The 25,719-nt window shown below is 39.1% G+C and overlaps 1 protein-coding gene across 3 annotated transcripts in view; it reads left to right on the plus strand.

Annotated features, from left to right (window-relative positions):
* Positions 1-494: 494 nt before the first annotated feature.
* Positions 495-25,719, plus strand: part of RIMBP2 (RIMS binding protein 2) — a 151,194-nt gene continuing 125,969 nt past the window's right edge. The window contains exons 1-2 of one of the 3 annotated variants that reach the window (XM_054082797.1): positions 495-664; positions 1,394-1,528. In XM_054082797.1, coding sequence (XP_053938772.1) covers positions 533-664; positions 1,394-1,528 — 267 coding nt within the window. In that variant the 5' untranslated portion in view covers positions 495-532. Of the gene's footprint in view, positions 665-1,393; positions 1,529-4,481; positions 4,846-25,719 lie in introns of those variants that run through there. The other 2 variants (XM_054082798.1, XM_054082801.1) reach the window with 2 other exon arrangements.

A 25,719-nucleotide genomic window follows, 5' to 3' on the forward strand; every position in this document is an offset into this window, starting at 1 on the left:
GGAGCACAGCTTCCAAGTGAGGTGCATCTTCAGCAGCAAGGAGAACTTCTTAATTAGCTATGCGATACAATGAGGAGTGAAAGACCAGAAGTAGTGGCTAATCAGCAACACTAGGTTGCCATCAAGTGGTAAATGCATTGATAGGGACATGGTCAGAGTGATCGTGGCTGGCTGGCAGCCACTGAATGAAGAAAAAAATATATATATTAAAAGAAACTGCCAGATTTTTCATTTCTTTGTGTTATCCCTTTCTCTTTACCGGTGATCGATGAAGTGAGATTGTCTTTCGCTCACTTACTGTTTGAATGAAAGATATGAAGAAGAAAATTCTCAAATAATGCACTTACCGTATGACATTTTGAAGAATTTGAATTCTAGTCTTTCCCTCAGACGCGGCTTTAGCAAAACTGACACGAAAAACATATTTTCTCTTTACCAGGATGTCAGCCCTTCAACTTCATTGACGCTGTCATCCAATAACACTGCTGTCATCACAAAACCAATTACCAGAACGCTTTCTCTAAAGCAGAAAATGCACTTTGTCAATGTTAAGGCCCAGGATCTGCAAAATATCAACAAACAATCCAAAAGTATAAAAGATCTGGAGATCCAGCTGCTGCAAATAGAGTGCGAAGAACTCAAAAATCAGCTGGGATGCCTGAGGGTATGTAAAAATCCAGTTCTGTTCTTAATATCTGGATGTGCTGGTAAACAATGACACTGACAACAGTTTATTCATAGAGGTGTTAAAAACAAGGAGGAAAAAAAATGTTTCTATGCTCAGTTTTCATCCAAACAGCTTATTGATATTAAATATTTTGTAAATAATCACATCTAGGAGAGAGTTGGGGTCTGGATTCACAATACTTCTGCTTTAGCCTCAAGTTAAAACTTTTGCTAAGGATAAAGACTTTTACTTTGGATTACTGAGTGGTGTTCTCGTAGTTTTTAATTACTGTACTATCATGAAACCCTTCTCAGCATTGCGGCGTTGTCTTGAACTAATTCTGTTCCCTCTCAGCAGCATCTCTGAGTCCTGTGTTCCAGCAATATATGTAAGAGGGATTTTTTCCAGTTCCCAAAGACTGGACTTGCCTATGTTGTTTTCTACCTCAACATAACTTTGCTTGATTAACAGCCAGAGGAATTATACTAAACGTGAAGTACTAGGGTACTCAAAGCGTAGGATATTGTGCTGCTGATGCTACGAAAAGCCATTTTGCTTTTCAGCTGCCAGAGGATTATTAAATTAAGCACAAAAAGTCTCATGCATATATAGCTACATTGCTATAGCAGGTGTTCATGTTTAGCTAGAAAGTCGGCTATGACGAATCGTATGCTATTATCATCCTATGTCTGAGAAAACAGAAATTGGACTTTTCCTGTTGTGCAGGAAGGGCTGATGGGGCAGAAGCCGGGCAACACGGAGGAGTTACTGAGACAATCTCAGAAGGAGCTGCTGTGGCTCCAGAGACAGCTGTCCCTTATCTCCGCAGGAGGCCCTGCTTGTGTTTTGGCAGCAAACAAGGTGAGTGCCTTTCCTATTTTTTTCAGTCTATCTCACTTTTCAAAATGGAATTAGGAAGGGAAAAAATTATCGTTTTGTCTTGTTTTATTGAAGCAACACACTGCAAGATTTACTTTTTGTATTAAGGGTATTAACAGGAAGATTCATCTTAAAAGACGTATTTTAAATAATTGTTTCACATAATTCCAAAAGACCACAAAGAACATGAAATTCATTATGTCCAGTGAAAGATTAAATACTTAAAATGGCATTTTGTAGAGCCCTATTACATACAAAGATATCTTTCTTTTCTATCTTTTTATAAAGAAAACTGCCTGTCGGAAGGTAAAATCATTATACTGGGATTGTTATTCTGGGGGAGTTTTCTTGGTCTGGTACTCAGAACTGTAATTCCCTTTCTTCTCTCAGCAGCACTGTTATTATGCGTTCTTAGTTAGCAGCAGCCCTTGGTCAGCGTGACTCCGGCCAGCCCTGAATGGGCGAAAATTACTATCAAAACTACGTACTTGATGCAGATGTTTAGCCATAAAAACTACCAAATTAATAATCATATCTTTATGTTAACAATGTCCCAACATCTTAGAGTTCCAGTAAAATGTGAGTTCTCATCTGCTGAGGCATAACGTGGTGAATATGTCAAGTTTTGATGACTCAGGTTTCTAAATTTTAACTTGAGATAAAGAATATTTTAAAATCTTCATAGCAGTGAATCTGGGCTGGTAGTTTAAAAAATCAGATGCTATTTTATTTTGAGTGACTGAATTTAATTTATCCATATTTTTTCCATGTTTTTGAAACAAAATTTCTAGTAAGTTTATGATTATTCACATATCGTATGCATATATATACACACCCACATACAACCGTGTACAGATAAACATGCTTTAAATCCACCTATGAAGAGGAATGAGAAGAGTTGGTTTGGTTCAGTGTAATATATTAATAATGCTATTTTCCAGCAATCTTATTTTCAAGTATAAAGTTGTCTTAGCACATTTTTGGTTTGTTTGTACAAATGCATATAAAGCAACAGATATGTCCATCTAGTCTTCAGCCTGGACAAGACAGATTTCCACTTGATTGCAGATTGTCACCTGGAATCTTCAAGTATCACTTTGTGTCATATGCTCTGGGTCTGTATTTGTTGCTGAGGCACAGTACAGTAAGTGCTGATACAGTCATAGTCAGAAGGAATGTTTGGACTTGAAGCTTGCAAGTAGCTCAGCTGAGGAATGAAATATCTAACTTACCAAAATTAGAATTTCTTTTTTTTTTTTTTAAATAAAACAATTTATGCCACAAACCGGCTATAAAAGTAAGACTGCGCTTGCCTCATGATCAAAGCCGTACTCTAATCTGGGGAGAAACATATGATCCTGAGTAGGAACAGCTTTTCTCTCTGAAAATACCACATTTTTGTTGTTCCCGCTACAGTCATGAGTAATCTCAGGGAAGGTCATTTGGGGCTGAGATTTGCGCAAAGGAGTGGTCTTGGATACCTTATTTTTAGATGTTGGACTTCCCATTCAGAAACCTGTAGTCTTTCTAGAATGTGCCAAGGTAGATCTTCAGGCCAGAAAGCACACATTGTCTTTTCCCTTTTTCCCTTTTCCCCATTTTTTTGCAATATCCAGAACGAAGGATCAGATTTTTAGGTGTTTCATGATGAAGGAGGAACAGATTTTTCAGAAGCAACCAGTAAATTTGAACATCACGCTATGATATTCTGCACCATACTTTGAATCCAGTGGGTCCTTTCCAACCTGTTGATTCTATGAATCTATGACTCTAAACCTCTGAAAAGGAATACTTTTCATCCAAGTGAGAGTGGTGGTACTCAGAATTGCTAGAAGCCTTAGGATAACAGTCTTAATAAGGCGCTCAAATAGATTGATGCTTGGGAACTGGAATATTCATAAATATAGGGAATGCCATTTTGGAAAGATTCCTTAGCTGTTTATTAAATGTCATGGTTCAAATTTATCATGGACTAGAAATCCAAATAAGGCAAAACATAAGAAAGTGTCCCTCTTCTGTGGCTCTCAATACCTTCCAGTAAAGCATTGGGTGCTGACAGTTCGTGGAGATCAGGGTCGTCTCCACGGACTTCAGCTTCATAAAGAACCAATCAGCTCTGGGGGAAATCTGTCTCCTTTTGTTAATGCCAAACTTTTCTGAAAATTCTCCTCCACTTTCTCATTATTCCTGTTAGTGAAACTGTTGGGGGAACACTACTATCTGAAAAGGAACCATAAATTAACATAAGGAGGCATTATTAAATGGAGAGATGCACTTCTGCATATACTTGGAAGAATTCAATTAATCGGTGCCTTGAGAGTGCAATAGATCCTTCCCCAGTTAAATATTGAAAAGCAAATGTGGATGTTCCACTTTGTATGTTTTCTTGATAATTTAATCATCTTTAGCATTGAGACTTTGGCTATGATATAGTGTATGAAGTCCCAAAGTGGTCAGGTTCGGTGAGTCAGATCATCTCTGTGGGGAAGGGGTGGAAGAATAAAAGGAAAAATAGGGGTAAAAATGATTAAATCTAGATTTTTAAGTACTGGATTGTTGGGGTTTTTTTTCAATAAAATCTTTCTCTGTATCCCGTTTCAGTGTCTCCCTCTAGCTGCAGGGGAGGTGGTCATTGCATACTTAGAAGTTTGGTGTGAACGTAGTGTATACAGTTTTCTTGAGAAGAGGAAAGACAGGATGGTTAGGATGCTCCAGGTAATCTGTCTTAATACCCTTCTGCATTTGAGTTTCTAAGCCTTCCATTGGGCAGGCTTGGGAGTGAAAAAAAAATTGCCGCTCACATTTACAGTTCATTGGTTCGTGCCAGTAGGCCACAGATGACCTACTGAGAAGATCCTGTGATAGCATTACTTGGAGGTAAAATAAAATCTCCCAACACCCGCCCCCCGCCGCCCCTCCCTCAGTGAAACACATCCTTGCTGTGATCCCCCTTGCTCGTCGGCTCCCCGCGGCTCTGCCGGGGTTAGGACGATGTGAAAGAGAAACCGGCAAATAGGGAAAGCCATCTTTGTGTGCGTATGTGTGTGCGAGCGCTGCTGTTTCATAGGCTCTGGCAGCTGCTGCATGGCCGATGATGCTTGCTCTCTCTTTTTCACCCTGCCTCCCTGCAGACGACTAATGAATCATTTCTAGCCTGAACGCTAGCAGTGCAAACACACCAATGCCGCTGCTGCTGCCAACGCTGCCGCCTTTCTCTACGAGGCTGTAATTTGACACAGTAGACTGCAGTTCTCTCTCGGCAATGATCTCGCTGAACGTCGGAAGCACTTGATTTGAAGGTATGCTGAGATTTCACCCTTTCTAAAAATAGCTATTTCTGTTAAATGCGTTACGGGCCAAATGAGGGTGGGAGGGCTGAAGGTGTCTGTGTGTGAGAGAATCCTCTTTTTAGTTAGCAGTAATGCAGCATAACTCTTATCAGAGGCAGACAAACTTTATTATTCTGCTGCAATTTGATGATGCCCTTCACTGGATCTTTTCTTCTAGGTGCTGCTTAGAATAATAAAATCGTGCACGAGCACTAGGTGAAGGGATTAAACTCTTGCTAGATTATTCCATCCTCCCTCCTATTGATGTTTAATCTGATGTCATATTCTAGTCACTTTTAAGGTCTCCGATCAAATATATACTATATTGACAGGTTTCTTTTCTGTTTTAGTGTCTGTGGGCAAAGTTAGTAATCATACTGGCTAGTGGCTTCCCCCTCCTTCTCCCCAAGCCCCCAAGCAGGGTGCATATTCCCAGTATCTGCTTTGGAGATATATATTGTCATGTCATGGCAAAGTCATCAGTGTGACTGCTCTTCCATAGAGATATTGTTAATGACATTATGTGTGGTATTTGTCTGGCAGCTAATGCTATATTAGACCAATTGCAAGTAAACATCCCATCTTTTTTTGGTACATGGGAGAGATCTTCTGCAGCTGTGTGTGTGTGTATATGTATGTGTGTGTGTATATATATATATATATATATGTGGACACACCACACATAGCAGTATTTGTCAGTATTTGTAGGAAGTATGTTATGTATATGAATATGTAGGACAGAATAATAGCATTTCATTATAGCATATGCATGAAACTACCAGTTAATTAGTTAGCACATACCAGTATGCTGTGCCCGGTATTAGAGGGGATGCTGCAGAGTACTTTTATTAACCTCTTCAAAATTGGCTACTGCTTATGGTGTTGGACTGACAAGGTATGCCGTTCCGAGAGTGATGTGATGGTCGACATTACAGTTGTACATGGTCTTAGTACAATTTCAGCTGAGGAAAATCTAAGTGCATATGAAGGCTTCGTTTTTTCTTTTTAAGCTGCTGCTGTCTGTGATTTTAACAGTAAAACACCGACTAGGCTTTTTTTGTCCAGCGCAGGTAGCGATGCAGAGTTTATACATAAAATAACTCAGCAGAATAACTTATTAATGAGTCTTGTCACTGCATCTAGTAAGGACTGTCTGCTTCTTAAGTGATCGGATTTATTTTGAAGAGATACCTAAAATCAAAGCCATTAATCTTAACATTAAAAATTGCACCAAGTATGTAGAGACAGGGGAAGAATACTGTGATTGCCATCATCAAAATATAAATAAGAACTATTGCTTAGCAAGTTAGGAGAGCTGCCTTAAGAAAACAGCATGAAATACTAAAATACAGACCAAGTGGTAGAATGGAAACGAAAGCATCCCCATAAATTCAATACAGTAAAAACCAGCAGTACACATGAACTGATATAAAAGTTACTGTAGTCACTTTATATTTCAGCGTTTTGAACAGGAGGTGTTACATTTTTATTAGAGGAGGCCTTTCAAGTCTACCCAGCTGACAAATAAAGGCAATTCAGATCAAATCTTACAGATGTCAGCCAGGATTCACCACTGTAGACATCCTTTGAAATACATGCATTACTTCTAGTACCTTAAAGGAGGACGGTGAGGCTTTTTTAGGTGGCTCTTGGTTATTTTTGATAGAGAGATCTGGTGGTCCTGAGCAGTGGCTTTGTGCATGCTACTTTCTTTTCAACAGGAAAAAGACCCACTCTAAATGAAACTAGTGAAGCGGTCACGCTGCCTGTAGACTAAACAGCAACGCTGGTTTTTTGTAGCTCTATAACTGAATGGATTCCAGCCTGCTAACATACAGTATGACACTATACCTGAGGCACGGAACAGATGTCCAGTGTTATTACATGTGACTTTAGACATTTGGGTGCACCTGCAGCACCTTTTTGAGAAATTTAATGTGTTGTGTTTTCTAGAATGATAATCAAACTGCAGCTTTAAAATGACACATGGTTTTTCAGGGATAAGGGAAGTGAGATGAAACAAAATATGGAACAGTGCAGTGCCACAGATTTCTGCGTGAAAATTATCTGAATAGCTGATAGATGCTGCTTCAGTTAACCGACAGTCACACCTCTGAAATCTTAAGCATCTCCGTATGCGGCCAGTCTTGTACAGATATAAGCCAGGCAGATACTTTTGCATATATACAAGATACGTGTCTTTTTGAATATCAGCTGGTTCTGTTTTAGATATGCGTTAGATGTGCATACTCATTCTAATTCAGATAGGTGTGTAATATTGAGTTTGAAATGAATGTATAAGCACAATAGTGGTGCTATTCATTCTGGTAACAGCTTATTACAAAATTCTGAGCCTTTCTGGATTTCCAGGTGTGGGAAAAAAGATGTCTGCGATCACTGGATAAGTGGTATCCTCTGGGGGTTTTCCTTTATGTGTTGCAAAGGACTCACCACATATCAAAATTAAATATCCAAAATCACTCTTGGCATTTTTCTGAAATAAGAAACTTGTTGGTCAAGCATCACTGTCCTGTCCTTTCAATATTTATGTTGAATGAAGTATGGTTGTGAGTCAAGGCTGTTTTTCATTTAATTGAAATTGTTATAGGCCCTTATCACTACAATGAAATATGTCAGAGCCTCTGACTGTTGATGTTCTAAGCTGACTGTCCACCAGAGATGAGAAATGTCATGCAGCATTTTTCCATTGCCATTAGAATTGAAAAATATATAGCAATATCATGATCAAAAATAGAATAGGCATGTAGCCACAGCGCTTGAAAAATGCAGCTTCTTCAAAGAAATGTGTCATGAAATCAGTTTCTGTTCACCAGTGAAAAAAAGGGCTTGTGTCAGGCTTATTTGCACGGAGTGGGCCTTGGGAAACGGCAGTGATAACATTACCCTGGGAAAACAGTTAATGATCTTCTGGAGAAGCTGGTTGACCCTGAAGTTTGAATGTTGTCACCAAGGGTTTCTTTGCTATCTGTAACCATCCTGTTAAATAACATGTTGGAGCCATAGTCATTCTGGAAAGTGTATTGGTAAAGCCACCCGAGGTTGGCACATCAGTGAGCAAATCAGGGTGGCTTATAGGCTTGTGGCTTGGCATTTTGACTTGTTCTTGTGACGTGGCACTTGATAAGGAAATCGGAGTGGGACTTCCAGCTCTCCCAGAGATTCTGTGAATGGCCCTGGGCAAAGCACTTAGTATCTCTTGGGCTCTGTTCTCTTTCCATAAATGGGAATAATAATGAACCCTTGCCACTACATTCTACTTAATTTTTCTGCTTAAGAAATGAAATCTTCAGATCAAAGACTGTTTTCTCCACTGGGATGCTAAATCCCGATGGAGGCTTCTAGATGCTACTTATAAATCACTTGACAGTCTGCATTGTGTGGTGTTGTTCTAGAAAAAAATATCTCCAAGTGTCAGAAGATTCTGAATTGATTCCAAGCTTTTTGAAATAACATTGGATTTGCTAAACTTCCTTTTGTGCTCATGAGTATGTTCAGTTTGGAGTGAAGGACGTCGTTCCCCTGACGGTGGCAGTGGTTTGGTAGAAGCATTTACAGTACAAAAGTCAGGACAGAGGAAGTGGGAGTGAAGAATTGATTTTTAATTTTATGTAATTGTCATAAAGTTTGATGTTTTCTCTGTTATAAACAGCATAACACTTGGTTTCTAAGGCAGTAAGTGTAACTATGCCAAATGGTTGATGTTGATTAGCAAGCAACAACAGTGCGCAATATTACCCTGAAGAATCAAGGGGAAGACATTGTGAATATAATAGCATGGCGCAGTCTCTCTTCTCTCCTCTACTCTAATGACAATTAGAAGCTACCTTCCATTTTTCTTTAAAGATCACCCCGTGGCAAGCTCGGCAGAGAGATACCTTTGCTAAGGTCTGATCTGAGCACAGCGGGCTGACGGGCAGGCAGCCTGTGCACCCCTTTCCTTCCACGCTCCACCACCACTGCCACAAGGCTGGTGGTAAACATTTTTTCTGAGGACATAGTTTTTATAGACAGCTTCAGTTAAGTTTTCACACTGGATGCGTGCAGAAAAAAATTACAATATCCCTTCTTGCCAGTTCTGAAAAGAAAATAAGCGCTTTTCAAGACAGGTTAACTTATTTAGGGTTGATTTAGAAAAATCCCAAATGTAAAATCCTGAATTTATTCTGTGGCTTCACCATTTCAGCTCCTGCTGAATATTTCTGTGCCTCCTTTTTCATACAGTTGAAAAAAATTATTTGTTGCTCCTGTGTCACGATGCCTTTTCACTGACATGGAAAGTGCATTTTTAGTAAGAACATTGTCCAACTCACTTAAAAATAATCTCTTATATTTATCAGCAGGGACTTTTATAGATCTGTGCCAGTTTATGCCAGGAGAGAGAGCTCGGCAGAGCATCCCTGGGAGTGTGCTAATGGGCTAAACTCTTACTGAAGACAGCTAGAGTTGATGGTGCTTGGAATTCAGCTGGATGCAGCTCACATTGCCACTGTGAGAAGCGATACGTGGTTGAATCTGTCCCCTGTTTACTGCATATTCAGTATAACAACAGTCCCACTATTACCTATTTGTTAAATCCTCCATTCTGTTCTCCCCACTTCCCTGCCCCTAATTCTGCACGCAGAACATTAAGAGTATTCTCTGTCAATTCTAGGAGTGTATTTTTCCCCTTCTCTCTTGTTTACTGCTTGCTAATTAAATTTTGTAGGTGGCAGTTTGAAATCTTAGTGGGCCGTGTCATGTGGCTGCTAATGCTCTGCAGATCTCTATTACATAACCTTTAAGTAGTTTGGGAAAATGTGCTTGTGTCATACTGGGCCTGACATAAGGCTCTGTCTGAAGCCAGCAGCCTGATCAGGTTTTTTAGGTAGGATGACTGTAGAAGTCTTGTGGATGGTTTGTTCTGGCACAAGATTTGTGCCCTCCGTTGTTGGGCCAGTTGTCTTTTTTCCCGGAAAGGCTTTGCAGACTGCACTGTCTGCCTTTTCTGCAGGGTAGGAGAGGGGAGGGGTTGGATTTAAACACTCTGACATGCCAGGTAATGATCAAATGAATATTAAATGCAGTATGCTAGGATCCCTTCTGTTTTCCTGATAGGTTTGTTCATTTTAGTTTTTAAGTGACCAGAGACCAGAACGAACATAGGAAACCTCTCAGTCTGTCCCCCGCCCCTTCACCTCCTACGGATCTTAATTGGGCTCTGCTGCATTATGCAAAATGAAAACAGGAGTCAATACAGATGTTTAAAAAAATGCTGTGTAGGGATGATCAATTTTTAATGCGTGGTAATTCATTAGGTTGCTCTTTTGCTAACAGAGCGCTTTTATAAGTGACAGCAATATTATCATAGAATAATGGCTCTCTTGCTTTTTCAGAATCAGCATCAGCTTTTGGTTTTACTTCACATATAGTTTCACTTTTTTGTAGCCTAAAACATTTTTATACTCTGCCCAATGCAAGTTAAGCACTTGACTCTTAGTGGACCAACTCTGGCCTAAAGAAAGCAAGTCTCCTTTTTGTTTTCCTGGCCGGGATATGGGCCTTGGAGCTGGGTCTTGTCTGTGGCTTTGATGTTTGACATGCTGTGTGTTTTCAAATTAACCACAGGAGATCTTTCTGCCTCAGTTTTGTTACCTGCTGGGAAGGCTCAATGGCAATGGCCTGCTGTTGCCTTGCAACAAAAGTTGTAGTTAGAAACTGGGAGCAAGTAGAGGAAAATTTGGGTGGTTATTGTTTTGGGTTTTTTTTATTTTTCCTAATGAAGTCAGGTTTGCAAGTTTATGATTCATATTGAAATCTGTGGTTGTGTGAACCTGCATTTTATTCTAGAGTAGCCCTTAGCTTGCAATATCAATTTTCAGTTAAAATCCTTTACAAACTGCTTAAGAATGAGGATTGATCTCATTCTGTCCATTTTGCAGAAGAGAAATTTTCCAACGTGCTTTAGGCTTATTTGCCCAAGATCATTCAGTAGGGTCAATGCAAATCTATGGATATTGTTTGCAGAGTCCTGTCTAACATGTTATCCATTGTATCGCTTCCCTTAATTAAACGTTGTATAAGGAAGGAGGGAGAAGTATTGATCTTCCAAAAGCAGGCTTTCTTTTCTTTCACTTTAACTGTCTGTTTGCCTATGTGCTAGTAAAGTGTTTGAGAGTGTATTCATTTTTAAAACAATTACTCCTATCCTAAATCGCGGTAGCTATCAGTCTGTCTGCTTGGCAGTTTGTCTGTTCTCCTAATAGCTGCCTGCTCACCCACTGGGTACACAGAAACTACAAATGTTTCATTGCTGGAAGGTGCCTCTGTTGCTCAACAGTCTTAAATCATCTATACAAATGTGTGTACCATACGTTCCCTGTGATTCAGCTTTGGCTTATTTGAAGCTGAAGTGGTTACAGCGAACGAACGCTGCTGCATTATCATGGTTGTAGGCTGCTGGAGGAAATAGGAGGAGAACAAAGAACCAACTATAAAGCAGTTTTGTGTTTGTGTGGAAGGGCAAGTGGGTATAGTTAATCCTTCTGTATTTTAAAGGAAACCTGTCATTAAGGCAGTTGTAGATGCGCTCCTCAGGATCTGGACCTCTTCCAGTTAATGTGCTTTGCAGTCATAGAGCGAGAAGAGAGCTGTCACCCTGGCAAGCTCTGTCCTCAGTTGTTTCAGGATGCAACAAGTGGCTGAGCCAAACAAATGAAGGTATGAAAAAGGAAGACTTAAAATTGGAGATCATTTTGTGCGCTACAAGCAGTAATCCAGTGTCTGTCTTATGTGAACTGTCTGTGCTGTGTGGTGCCTTGCCATGATACGGGTTAGGGGGCAGCGGCTGTGCCTGCCTTTTCTGCAGGATTCCTACCAGGGAGGAGACACAAGCATGGATTTTATAAACTTTAGGTAGCGTCCTGTAAAAACACTGTTGATAAGGGAGAGGGAATTTGGAAGGAAGGGTAGATCCTTCATTTCATACCAACTGTTGCAGCTCTGATGGCTCAAATGGACTTTGGTGGTAGGTGACACCTCTGTTTCATAGTTCCAAAAAGTGAAGTATCTCATGCAGCCAGAGTGAAGCGACCCTACTCAGTGACTTTTTCATAGATATTGATCCCAGCTGTTAGATAAAAGTGAAAATTTTGCCAGCTTTGATACTGATGGGTAATAATTATCATGAACTGTAAACCTTATGCAGCTTGAACCTTTCTAGCTTTCTTTTTGGAAAAATTCTATTTCATTTCAGTGAATTCTGTTTGAAGAAAACGAAGTATAAAGAGCTTCAAGCTGCTAATATTTCTGTGATTCAATGATAGAAGTTCTGTAAAGACATCTTTTTTTCTTGATTATGAAAATTCTTTTGAAATAAGATGGTACAATTTAGTAAACAGGACAAGACAGAAAGAAAAGCTGTTATCGTAAGAGCTAGAAGAATCAAGCAGACAATGAGGTCATTGTAGAGCCGAGACCAGTGGTGTAACGCTCTTGTGCCTATGGGGCTCAAGTGGTTTTATTGATTCTTTGTGAAAAACTGCTCTGAGCAGAGAGCAGTAAACACTACTGTAAACATAGTGTTTGTATAATGTAAATAAATAAATAACCGTGTTTCCTCAAGTATAACTGTCAACACTGATGCAACAAGTGAGTGACACTAAAAGTGACACTGAACAACTGGAGTGTTTCGTATTTCTGATCTGCAGGAAGAGCTGGTGGCCCGATCCTGGGCATCAGCCTATAGAAAGAGGCGCTGAATGCTTCTCAAAGAGCTGTCAGCCCAAAAAGCAATTGAACACAGCAGAGAGATGCAGCATTGAGGGAGCAGAAAGAAGACTCCTCCTCTTCCTCCCTCACCCCACTTTTTAGATGCTTTCTGATCTTTTTTTTTCCTCTCTTTCTCCATGTTATGGTTTACATAACTAAAAATTAGTCTGCTAGGTTGCCACCACATTTAGGTAAAGAATGTTGTTGATTTTGAACATAATTTTATGTAATAGCATTTAAGAGACTATGTTGTTACTGAAAAGGGTGTTTTCTCACCTCTGCTTTCCTGTATCTAGGTAGGAGGAAATTTTTCCTAACATGATTGAGCTATATACTGTAATGTGTGGATGGAACAGGACTGTAGTTGAATTGGAGGGGATGTTAAGCACTGTCTGCTTTGGTGTTTTGTTAGTATCTATCAAATCTTATTCTAGACCCTGTGGAACGCTAGAGATTATACTACAGGACAAGCTGTTCAGAGGTTGTTCAGCCTGAAGAAGAGAAATCTCCGAGAAGACCTTAGGGCAGCTTCCAGTACCTGCAGGGGCTACAAGAAAGCTGGAGAGGGATATTTTACAAAGGCTTGTGGGGATAGGATGAGGGGCAATGGGGATAAACTGGAGAGGGGCAGATTTAGACTGGACATAAGGAGGAATTCCTTCCCCATGAGGGTGGTGAGGCCCTGGCCCAGGTTGCCCAGGGAAGCTGTGGCTGCCCCATCCCTGGAGGTGTTCCAGGCCAGGTTGGATGGGCCTTGGGCAGCCTGAGCCAGTGGGAGGTGTCTCTGCCCATGGCAGGGGGTGGAACTGGATGGGCTTCAAGGTCCCTTCCAACTCAAACTATTCTGTGATTCTATGATACAGGAATCTGCTGTGGGGTTTTTGTGTTTTATTCTTGAGCATCCGAGAGCCAATTGTGCCTGGACTCTTTAGGTCTGGAATCTGATCTAGTATGGCCGTTTCTATCCCTTTTCCTTACAATCTCAAAGAATGACTGTTAGAAAAGAATCAAACATTGTTGTTTGAGTAGGTTTTGTGGAAATATAAAACCAGGAAAAAAATAGGCAGAGTGGAAAATGAAGGGAATGAGATAAATAAGAAACCTTGAAAAACTTACAGAATTAAAAGCTAACATCAATTTATTATCCATGTGTATGAAAGGGTTCTCCTGGTGTCTGTCCAGAGTTGCTTATTTTAATAGTTTCATATATGTGATAGATTGGTTGATTTAATACTCAATTCACAGATGCTCTATATTAAATACTGATGAATGACAGTGCCATCCTTCCATCCTTACTTCCTTGTTATTGGTCCCATCTTTCTCCTTATTAGTATACTAGAATTTAGCTTTTTGTAAGCTTATAATTTGTGGACTACTGTCCCTTCAAAAGTAGAATTCACAAGTAAGCAAAACAGGACTGTCCTTGACATCAAATCTGCCTTGAGGATAAAAATGACCTTTTGTTCATGGTGTGTAATAATTGCCAGGAGGACACAATTTTCATAGCAATCATGGCTCTTAGAAAAATACAGATTTGAGGCATGTAGGACATTATATTTTGTTTTAATGAATGTTGCACTAATAAAAATTGTAATTGCTGGCATTAACTAGGAAGAATAATGCACGCCCATGAGCTGCAGTGCTATTAAAGGTCCATGTTGTTCCTATTATTAGAATTTCTTAATTTATTGGAATAACTGCAGCGCTGAAAATATTTTCTTTCAGAGTGGGTTGGTGCAGTGTATCTTTTCCATTTAAGCGGTAAATCTTTTCTTGTATGCATGAATCCCACTGTTGTAACCAAGTGCAGGTGTGTACGGTAAGAATTACGTTTGGATTTTTATAGACCCATCAAAACTACTTTATGGAGGAAGGCCTGTGAAGTCCCACAGGAACATTTAACTATCACTATCCATCATTATTGGATTGACAATAGACTACCGTTACATAAATAATACAAGCATCAAGTAAATACTTCAGGGGAATTATCACAACATCCTACTCTGTGTTGTTACCTCTTAAAATTACCATATACATTTAAAAGAGAAGGAGAGAAATGTAAGAAGGGAGACATGTTATTTCCATCATGAACAATTGAAACACTTTATGTATATTGTGAAATACTTAAAATGCATTTTAAAGCTCTACCTTTTTGTGCCAATGAAGGGTTTATGATCAAGAAAATGAACTGGAACAAGGAAAAAGAAGGAGCCATGTGAATAAACTATGAACTTGCACAGCTTATGTTATGAAAGGACATTAAAGGAGGTTTTTTGTAGCCTCATAGTGACAAAGCAACGAGGTAATAGTCCGATTTCACCACTAATTCTGCCTCTTACCATTTTTAACGTTAATCACGTACCTGGTGCTTAGTGTTACAGTTCAGACACCAAGAGATTGTCAAGATGGTAGAAGTGTTCAAAAATGTTGTAAAGCTGTTCATTTTTATTGTAATTTGTAAGTAGCTTCAGTTTGTCTAAGGTTTAACCTAGCTTCTGTTTTTACCTTCTCCAAGTGCTTCACTGTCTGAATTCAGCAATTCTTAATGAACTCTTTCTTCAAATTGCTATGTGAATGCTATTTATATAAGAACCCCCTCTCTTGTTTTACAATCTTTGCATGGTGCCTGTAGTGTTTTTCTCAGCATAGGTGACTGAATATTTTAAAATGTAAAGTTCCTAACTAAAAGCTAGGCCTGCTCTGGGAGCCCTAGATTTCTCCTAATCTCTCACTGCCATAATATTTGCTGTATTGGGAATAGTTCTGCTGTTGCTTTTTAAGATGTTCCAGGGAAAAGCAGATTCTTATGTCATATTGTTATTTCTGGGGGGCTAAATGCTGTAGGTTATTATTTGTACTGTCTGAAGAATACCTGCTCAGGGTTTACGCCAAATGAAAGCCAGTCATGAAGATGAGGGGAGAGAGGAAGCATCCCGGGAAATTTAACACCTTAATAGCAAACTCAGAGGGGGACACATCTCTTATTAAACTGGAGAGACGTGGAAGTGATTTAAAGAATGTAACAATTGATAGAACTCACTAATAGCCCTGTAGGGGTAATTTAAAACATTGTGTCTTCATGCCAGCCAAATGCGAGGCATCAGCGGTCTCTGCATGAAAGACAATGAATTACCGGTTAGTGCATCTCTACGCATATGTGAAGCTCGTACAGTTCCTTTTTCGGGAAGGCTAACAACAAGAGCAGTAGAGGTTATGCTCTGACCTCCATGGCTTACCCATATGCTATGTCTTAAATTCAGGCCAGTTCTTGGAGGCTCACTGAAGCAGAACTCCTGATGAGCTGATGCATGAAGTATTTTTGCCTCCACTTTTTCATCGTTTTGGTGGGTTGTGTCCAGTGAGGAGCAGCCCCAGCCTTTCCTCCCTGAGGCCCCTGCATCCCTGCTGCCAAAACTTTGCCACAGACACCCAGTTCATGCATTCCAAAAGAGAAAAATCCTACGTGCCTATGTACTTGAGAGCTTCTCGTAGTAGTGTGTTTTGATTTCCACTTCCTTGAAAATACTTGAGGATATTCTGAGGATACTTTCAAGAAAGCCATCAGCTGAAGAGGTGGTTAGGTGGATGTTAGCAGAATTGTTGGTTTTGATTCTTTGATTTCAGTAAGCGAAAGTTAAGGGACCTTCTTTCAGTCAGTTGGTATATCTGGATTCTCCTTTTTAAAAGGAATCTGGGCCTGATTCTGGAACAAAGTGCCTGAAGAAACGTCTAGCACAAAATGCTTTTTAAACTGGGTAGCATATATTACCACTCTCTTTGATTCACCAATGAAGAGAAAATTGAAGCTACATCTTTAAACTTAGCAGCAAAACTTCAATAAAGTTAAAATAATGAACAAATAATGTGTCTCAAAATAAACGTACATGCAATAGTCACGTGAAGGAAGCAGGGAGAGCACAAAATTGAAGGCAATTTAGAGTGACAGCCTCTCATGCATCTGCTTCAAGTAGAATGAGTTATTAATAGATATTCAATTTTTCCCCATGAAGTTAGAAGAGAAGGTCATGCAAATAAATAGCTACGTTCATGGTAAGCTTTCTGTGTTAAAGGTGGTCTACTTTCTGCCATTGCTTTGTATTCTTCTAGGTTTCTGTTTGCTACCTGGACTGGTCATCATGGATTACTGCTACCCATTCCATCTTTTCAGTCTTTAAAGGGATTGCAGAACTTTTCTGCTGCAGCCAGACCTGAAGATCAGGTTGCAAATGATTAGGCATACAGATAATAGGCTTATTTGGGTTTTTTTGTCATAGGGTTGGTTTTGCACATGACCTGCATGTCTGTCTCCAGGCAATGTTGTTTTATGTTAGTAGGGTTTAAATGATTCCACCTCAATAAAGTGAAAGAAGGTTTGGATACACAGGGTCCTTAGCTTTTATTGGCTTCTGTCTCTGTGCATTTAGGAACAGATGACAGTAGTTTGCCTTTTACAAGCACGTGATTAATGGTTAAGAAGTGTTAAATGCAATATTTCATAGATAAGATTATAGTATGTTTTATAAATTCATAGGATGCATTTTGTCTTTCATCTGGGGATTTCAAAGTACTTACAGACATTAATTAACGAAGTCTTACTGCACATCTGTTTGTAAGATTGATTATTATCCCCATTTTGTTTAGCAGGCCACATGATTTCCCCAAGTTCTGCAATGAGTAGGTGACAGAGCTGAGATTGAAACCTGGATGTTCCACCCACACTTGTAGCCCTGAGTAAATAAACCAGTAAATGTGGAGAATTCTGCAAAATAGATTTAAAACATTTTCAATCACTTCCTAACGCAGAAAATAAAACAAATCAAATAGAAAAATAGAGTGATATACTGCTGTGTGCAGCTGGTAGTCACGGAGCACGAAGTGGTGAAACAACACTGTGCAAAAGACACAGATACTTTTACTGACTGCTTCACAGGTTCTTGTACTTCCCTACAGAATGTCAGTAACTACGTCTGACTCAGTCTGCAAATACTTGTTTTATCTCCTTTTTGGATGGAGGCAGAAGTCAAGATTTAGGCATAGCAGAGTAGTTGTTCCTGGTGCGGAAAAGTAAAGCATCTTTAATACAGTTGCTGAAAGAGGTGTTCGTTGTTGTGGGTTCAGAGAGATTGGTGAAGCAACGTAGCTTACAATACGTTGCTTTAAAATTCTCCCTTTGTGTTGTCCAGCCTGTTATCCAAATGTGAGGATATTCTTATTTGTTTGTTATATAACAGGATTCAATTGCTCCCCATCTCTTTTTGAGATATAGTTGGGATTGAGTGCAAATCAATTTGATCACTTAGGGTACTGTTTAGTTAGGAGTTGACCCGAAGAATTCTGGACTAGCCTATGATGAGATAAAGTAGCCTCTGAATAGAAATAATTGCCCATGGTTTAGTCTCTTAACTTGAATAGTAGAGCTGTATGCTTTTGGTGTTAAAATCTTCAAACTGTAATTTGTAGGAATATCATGACTAGGATCTGAATTATACAGATCTTTAAAGGGTGATGGATAGAAATGTTAGATCTGCTGCTATAACCTTAAAAAAGAAAAATTAAAAAAAAAATCTTTCTTTGGCCAGTAGGGAATTCTCCATGTCCTAAATATCCTGCTGAGAATCAAGAGATTGACAGAGGTTTCTAAGGAATGGTTCTTCCAGAAAATAATCAGGAAAGGATTTACCTTTTTTTTTTAGAAGTTAGAAGAGAAAATGTATTAAAAGACTTCCCTTCTCTTCCCACATGACCAGTGGCTAGATTTTAGCACGCCGTCTGCGCTGGAAGTTTATTAGTATACTCACTCAAGCTGTAGATAGTTAAAATGTTGAAAGAAGGAATCAGGCTGGCAGTGAGCCTAATCACTGAGCAAAAAGAAGCCATACCACAGCAAAACTAACCTTTACCGTCTGGAGCATTCTTAGTTTTTCTCTAGTGTGCTTATCTAAGCTTGCCAGTAGAACACACAAGGTAAAGACTTAAAAGGAGATGTGGTCGGGTTTTTTTTTTCATTTGTTTATTTTTATTAATGTGTTCCAATTTTGCCATAATGGCTTTCATGCAGAATTAAAATAGAATGTGTACTAATCCTCTCTGCGGAAGGTAGAGGTGGAAGGTCAGTGTAAAGATTGTACTTTGATTCCTCCAGTTGTATTGTTCTCTTCCTCCAGGAAGGAAATGGCAATACAAGGCTCGTCAGCAAATCACTTGGAGATAGCATGGCACTCCCTTTAACATATGGGAATTCTGTCCAAACAAGCGCTTCACAACCTATTTACAGACCTCTCTAATCTGTCACAACGGAGTGAGACTTTCACAAGCTAACTCGACCTCATTCCTTCCTCTCACCTAGGGCTGTTTCTCTGTTGTTTACAGCACGGCGTGGTGTTTCATTGATGTCATATGCTGAGTGCATCTTGTCAGCCTGACCTGCTTCTTACTTCCTGTGTTCATGAGTGCCTTATGAATGAGCAGTGTGGGGAAAAACGGCAACTGGGAATGTGCTAGTTAGGAAGGCCTTTCTCAGAGGAGTCGCACAGGTTGTACACCAGCGGACAGCAGTCTTGGACTTTGGCCTTTCCTATTACGTGCCTTCGTTGTCTTCTTGTTGTCACTAACTCTTGAGAGAAGCAGCACCTTTCTCCTTATGTACACGTCTACAGTCAAATGGATCCCATATTCTGAGAGAGGAGGGGTGATGTCCTGAACTGCTTCTGTACTGACCTGTCTGTTGAACCATTAACTTGATGAAGACTCCTCAGCTGTTTTAGTGTGTGTGAGGTCATAGTTTAAATGCTACACCAGTACTTGCCCCAGTAGCTAGAAATAAATGGTGCCTGTGTGAGAGAGAGAAAAAGCACACAATTTTTCTAGAGAAGTTTCTGTACAAATTCAAGAAAGAATTTAAGTTTGTGGAGCTCAGTCAGTCTAGATTTTGGAGAGCTTTATCTTAACTTCTGCTGGCAATGATAAAGAAATAAGATATCCAGGAGAAACAGAATCTGGTTACGAGGAAAAATATTCTAGGCTTCAAGGAATCTTCAAAGTAACTATATTCCTTAAATGATGGAAAGCAGAAAATTACAGTGAATCTCAATTTCATTAACTGGATCAAAGAGGAAGATAGATGTGACCTGCATATCATCAATTCCATCCTTTCACTTATACAAGATGCAGGTGGAGGCTGGAGAAAAAGAAAATCTTTTAACTAATCTTCATATAACTTAATCACAAAGTCAAAGTCAAATGATTCTCACTTCCTGGGCTTAATTCTGGACCTGTGATGATTTAGTATCAACTTGCCTTTATTCAAAGAGCTCCCCTGGAAAAAGGCAGGTGTCAGCAGGTCTTACAGGCACAGTTTCACGTGAGATGAAGGTGGAGGTGTGGATGTGTGAGAGGTTCAGGTGAACAGTTAAATGACAGAAAAGCAAGTGGGAGATCACAGTAAATTTGCCAAAAGTCTAAGCAGAGAAAAGGCCAGTTACAGCACCATCACAGAGACATCAGCACGAGTGACTGGTGCCTGGGCAGTACTTTAGTAATAAGTTATAAAAATTAGATGAAGAAAGAAAGCTTTCTATTTTTAGTATCTGTCTTTGAGTGGAGATAAATTACATCTTTACAAAGTGCCTATTTTTCTATTGACTGTAAGAAGGCCCAGACGGCTAGAACAAGTGTAGGTGTTCATATACCTCTAATGAGAAATAAAATAATCCCATGAAGCTTTATGTATTCAATTTTGTATAAAAATGTGATTAATTTTTGATATTAAGCAACTTTAATCTCAATAATTGGAATAAATTTTGAAAAATGTTTGGTTCTGATGAACGTTGATGCATGATTCATCATTTCTGTGTAGAAGATCCAAAATTCTTATTATCTGAAAAAAAACCAGTTTGTGTTTCTCATATTAAGTGGTGGCTAGGAACTGAAGGCTCGAGTCTGGTGTTGACATATCTCTCTCTCTGATTTTAAAGTGAAGCATTCCTGTTTTAGACTCCACAGGCGGAAAATCTCTTTTGATTAGCCTATTAGTGCATGGCCAAAATGACAGATTATTCACCTGTAGAGCTAAAGCTGTGGACTGCGGTGTTTTTGGAACACAGGGGAAGCCCGCGGTGCTCAGGTGGCTGTGCTGTAGGGCTAGTCTGTTTGCTAATGTTTTTGGCTGCGTATGTAGGCACAGATCCAGAACAGCTTATGTCAAAGACTTGCATTGGAAAAAAATGCTTTCTCTCTGCAGGTTCAATTTCTGTTTTGGCAGATACATTTAAACTTGGTCATGAAATCATTTATAATTATCAACAGAGCCTTGATACCAGGTGATCAGAGAATTAACAATGGTACTGCTTCTTACCATATAAGCTGTTGAAAGTACTACACGTAGGAGAGGATAGAAGAATCGTGGCCTCTGCAAGGCGCTGTTTGTCTTAGTGTTGGAAGATTCTGTTTTTGCCAAAATGATGCATTCGCTATTGCCAAAACAGGGATATAAAACTCTGATGGTTTGGCTATTGAAAGATATTAGCTATTATCAGATGCCTCCTGACTTTTGTTTGGGTTTCAGAATTCTTTTATAGAGATGAATCTTTAGTTCTTGTCCTGTTGTTTATATCATAGAAGTCAGAAGTTTTCTTGACTGTCATTTTCCTGTTAAAAACCACCTCAAACACTTTTTAAAGGATTCTCATTTTATATATACTGGGGTGTGTGTGTGTATATATATATATATACACACACACACACATTCACTGGTAATACTTAGGGTTTAAAGGATGGATTCTTCTTAGACTTCTGTTAGTATCACTCAAGGACAATGCCACTAAGACAGACATTAGTTAGATGTGTGCAAAAGAAAGAGAAATTGGTCTAGCCAATACATAACTCATTTAGATAAAAGTCAACAGCCCCATGGAAAAGATGGGTATTATTTTTGCTAGAGTGCAGTTTCTGCGGAACAATACAGAATGATGTTCTGCCATGCACTGGTTTTTGAGACATATAGTCCTTTTTAGCTGTAAGACACTAGCACACAAATCATTTGCATCAGGACCTCATGTCCAGAAGCTACCAAAGTAAAGTGGCTTTGAATTTATCATAAAGGTTTTGACTGCAGACTCTTGCATTGAATTTATGATAGATTTCTGCAGCTAGGTGTTTAACTAATTTAATTCAGAGCAGTTTGGCATGGTAGCTAAAAATATGGGAATCCTCAAGACTGCAGTGCTTTGGAGAGCTGATGTCAGCTAAAGCAAGAGCCATTAAGAAAATTAGAGTGACACAGAATTTTTTAAGCTGAAAGGGCAAACCAATGTAATATAGAATGCATGAAGAAGGAGTAAAATTAAGGCAAGGATATGAGAAGTGGTAAGAGGCTGTTGTAAATAAGAGTTTGCTCAGTGGGGCTCGCACCAAGGCCAGCTTTTGTGAAGAGTTATCAGCTTGATGGGGGAAGTGTTTGAGTGCTAAGGAGGTTGCAGAATATCCGCTTCAAAAAAAATGAAGAGGGGACACAAAGTGATGGTGATCATCGATAGAAAAAAAATGTGTGGAAGACTAGTCTTGGAATTGCACTGATACAGTTGTTGATGAGTCCACTGCTCATGCAGCAGTGGCTGTATGTAATCTGTCAAGTTCTTAGGGAAAAGCTGGCTTATTTCAAACAGTCTTTGCAATATAAACTATTAGAAAGGTGACCTGCATAATTGTTGGGCTTGAAGTGCACGGTAGACCAGGAAACACTACCACAGTCAAAGTGGAAATGCGTGAGGACTTTTTGCATCCGATGGCCCTGGTTCTGAAAGCTGAGGTGTACCGTGTTCTAGGAGGAGTTTATCATTGAACACAGAAACTCAGATCTTAAAAGGTCTTCAAGAATATATGTTTCAAGTGGCTAAATGTCTACAGTTTGGCATTGCTTTCCTGTTCAGGAACCCAAATGAAAGCTAGATTTTTTTTCAAAAACACTGAGCAGGTGTTGTGACTTCAATGTATTGGGCTTTTAGAAAATAGGACCACAAATAATTGTTGAGTTGTACTCTGGAAGGGGATATTACGCATGGCGGGTATTTCAAGCACATATAATCATCCCAATCAAATGCAAGTCCCCAGTATGTACCCCATAATGGAATGTAATGCATGTACCCAATAAATGGGACAAGATTGTTATAGATCTTGTGTTTGTTGACTGTTAAAATATGTCTTTGGGGCTGGGAGTCAATGTTTTGAAACAGTGCATTGGAAAAAATGTGCCATTTATCCACGTTATAGGAAAGGTAAGTAAGTAGAGTAGGAATAAATCATAGGGCTCCTCTAAGGCCATACCTGGTATCCTAAATTATACTGCCCCTTTGTTGGTGTGGAGCTGTATGGTTTTATTATTTTAATATTTTTTTTTTGTTTTGTTTTAAAAAAAGCCCAATCTTTAGCTAATTTTTGTTCCGTTCGTTGGGAAGGAAGTAATCACTTTGCTGGAGAGTTCAGCTATCAAATCAAAACAAATAATAATTTATTCTACATTTTTTCCCATTGGCTGTGTTGTGCAGTCTGTTGCTTATCAAGTGTTTTTCTTGTGTCAACTGTCTGTTTTTATTTTATCATTCCGGTGATGCAGACTATGGGATGTTTCTGTTCCAGTACAGTGATTGCATGCCTGGATAGCCTCCAGTACAGCCTATTGTTCTTTCTTACTTTGAGTTGCAAGTGACAAGTGAGCTCTAATTTTTAAATTTATTTATTAAAACCTCTAAACAACAGTCTTCCCATTCATAATCAAGTTCACTATTGATACAAAGCTAGATCTGTATAATTATCCTCAAGCTAAACTTAGCATTTTCAATAGTGTTTCCTATTTCCTGTCATAATGGGAATTGTTCGGTCTGGCTGGGACTGGGAAGATATTTAAATAGACATCTAAAGAGTCAAGCATCATTGTGTGGTTTTACAATTAGGAATCACTTTTCCAACTTATACCTGAATTCTTTTGCCTACTGCAATACTTGTATAATACACGATGGTGACGGTAATTCTGTGGTTCTATGTCAATAGTATAGTTAATAATATAGTTATTGTCAATAATATTGTTATATGTCAATAATACAGTTATTATTAATATCCCAAACTGCTTGGCTCGAACAATTTTTCTCCTCTTTCCAAAGAGACTGAATGAGTTATTCGAAGTCAGAGGCTGAGTCTTTGGAGCCAGGCAGTAGATCTGCATACCATGGATCCCATTCCTATCTTCTGATGAAAAACATTTCTTATTTATTCTAGAGCCTATGAAAGAAGTAACAGAGAATCACCAAAGTTCTTGTCATTGGCAGCGCAAACTAGTGGACAAAGCAATACTATTAAAGGTCACAACCCTGTCAGGACTAGGCCAGAAAAAATGACTCTGTGATGACAGTTTAAGGTAGATTTTTTGCTTATCACCAGAGCTCATTTTCAAAAGCAAGAAGAGTGAGTGTGTGGAGGTGGATAGCTGAAAATGTTAGGTTACCTTATTGCTCGTTGTCATTCTGCCATCTTGCAGTTGTTAGTTTTCTGGACATTTTTATTGTATGGCAAGCAGAAAAGTAAAATTTGAGAACACTGACTTGAAAATAAGAATCCAGAGCTGTAGAATAGTTGCCAGTTTCTAGATAACCCGGACTGTATGGACTACAGAGACCTGTCCCACTCTTACCTCATCCAGAAGAGGGCAGTGGCAGTGCACCAGTCATTTCATATCACCCTTCCAAAAAATGCGTGAAGTTTCCTTCAAGATGGTAGCCCTTGTGGGAGACCTGGAGTACCGAAATGCCTTTTACTACTGAGTGAGAGTGTCTTGATAGGAGGCAGAGCATACCTATTGTCACCGAAATCTGAGCCAGTCAGTAATTCATATAAAATACAGGTCCTACTTTATGGAACCTAATGTTAAAACTTCTCTGACACTAACATCTGCCCAAGTAGAAAAAGTATTCGCTCTTGATATCTTCTAGTTAGACTTGATAAAATATTGCCTTTTTCCTTCAATCTCATTATTACTCTCTGCAAAAATATTATTTACAATAATGTAGCTAATAAGTTGCTTTCCTTCAGTAATCTTCTGAATTTCTTTTACTTTGCTTTGAACGACTAATGACAAAGGTCATGTTTTATTGAAAGAAATGCTGGCATAAAAGGAGAGTTTTATATGTCTTTACATGAATATGCTTTGAAAGGATGTTCCAGCTAGGAATGCTGAAGTGACAGTCTTGAAATACTCTCATGCTTCACAAACCCCAAACTGGGAACAGAAACACTGAATAGAATAATTAATGTTGAAGTAATTGTGGTTTTTAAAGCTGACAAATGGTATGAGTGATCAGGATGGGTGTAGGTGTGTAAGGAACATAATACAGCATAATTCTAACATAAAAATACTTCAGAGCAAAGGTCCGCTTAGTTCACTATACTTTATTCAGCTGTGAGCAACAGTCTGCTTAGACAAATCGATGAGCAAGGCAAATGCAGTCATGTTTCATGTGCATATTCTTCCAGTCTCCAACAACATGTTGCTGAGGAGAATTTCTGAACAAGACGTGGTGTCCATAACAGCTGTTAATGGATATTTCACAGCACATACGAAGGCACTTTGCACAGCAATCTATTTCTTAAGCTGTTTCTTCACACAAAATAAATGAAGAAAAATAAATTACTTAGATAAAGTCATGTGAACTCATTTCTTGGATTGCCATCAATATTTACTTCTACTTTCATCATGGCTGGACACTCCAAATATTAGTGAAGTGCAAGATCATAGTGCTTTTTGATGAGCTTGCTCATGGATCAAGTGTTTAAGATTATGTACTCTGGACCAAGGACTTTGCTTGGTAGTGATGCCTTGTGTCTTCCTAACCATGTTCTATAATTTAATGTATCACCAAGAAGTGACATTTACATGTCTGAATCCTATCGCACACAAACATTTCGCTTTGAAAAACCATGAATGCAAAATGGAATTAAAGATTCCATACTGAATTCAATGGGTAATGTGGATCCTCACATGATCTGATGTCTTAGAGACTGATACCCTGTAGTCTGAAGTCTATTCAGAAC

This window comes from Cuculus canorus, chromosome 17 (assembly GCF_017976375.1).
Source record: "Cuculus canorus isolate bCucCan1 chromosome 17, bCucCan1.pri, whole genome shotgun sequence".
In the NCBI taxonomy this organism is placed as follows: domain Eukaryota; kingdom Metazoa; phylum Chordata; class Aves; order Cuculiformes; family Cuculidae; genus Cuculus; species Cuculus canorus.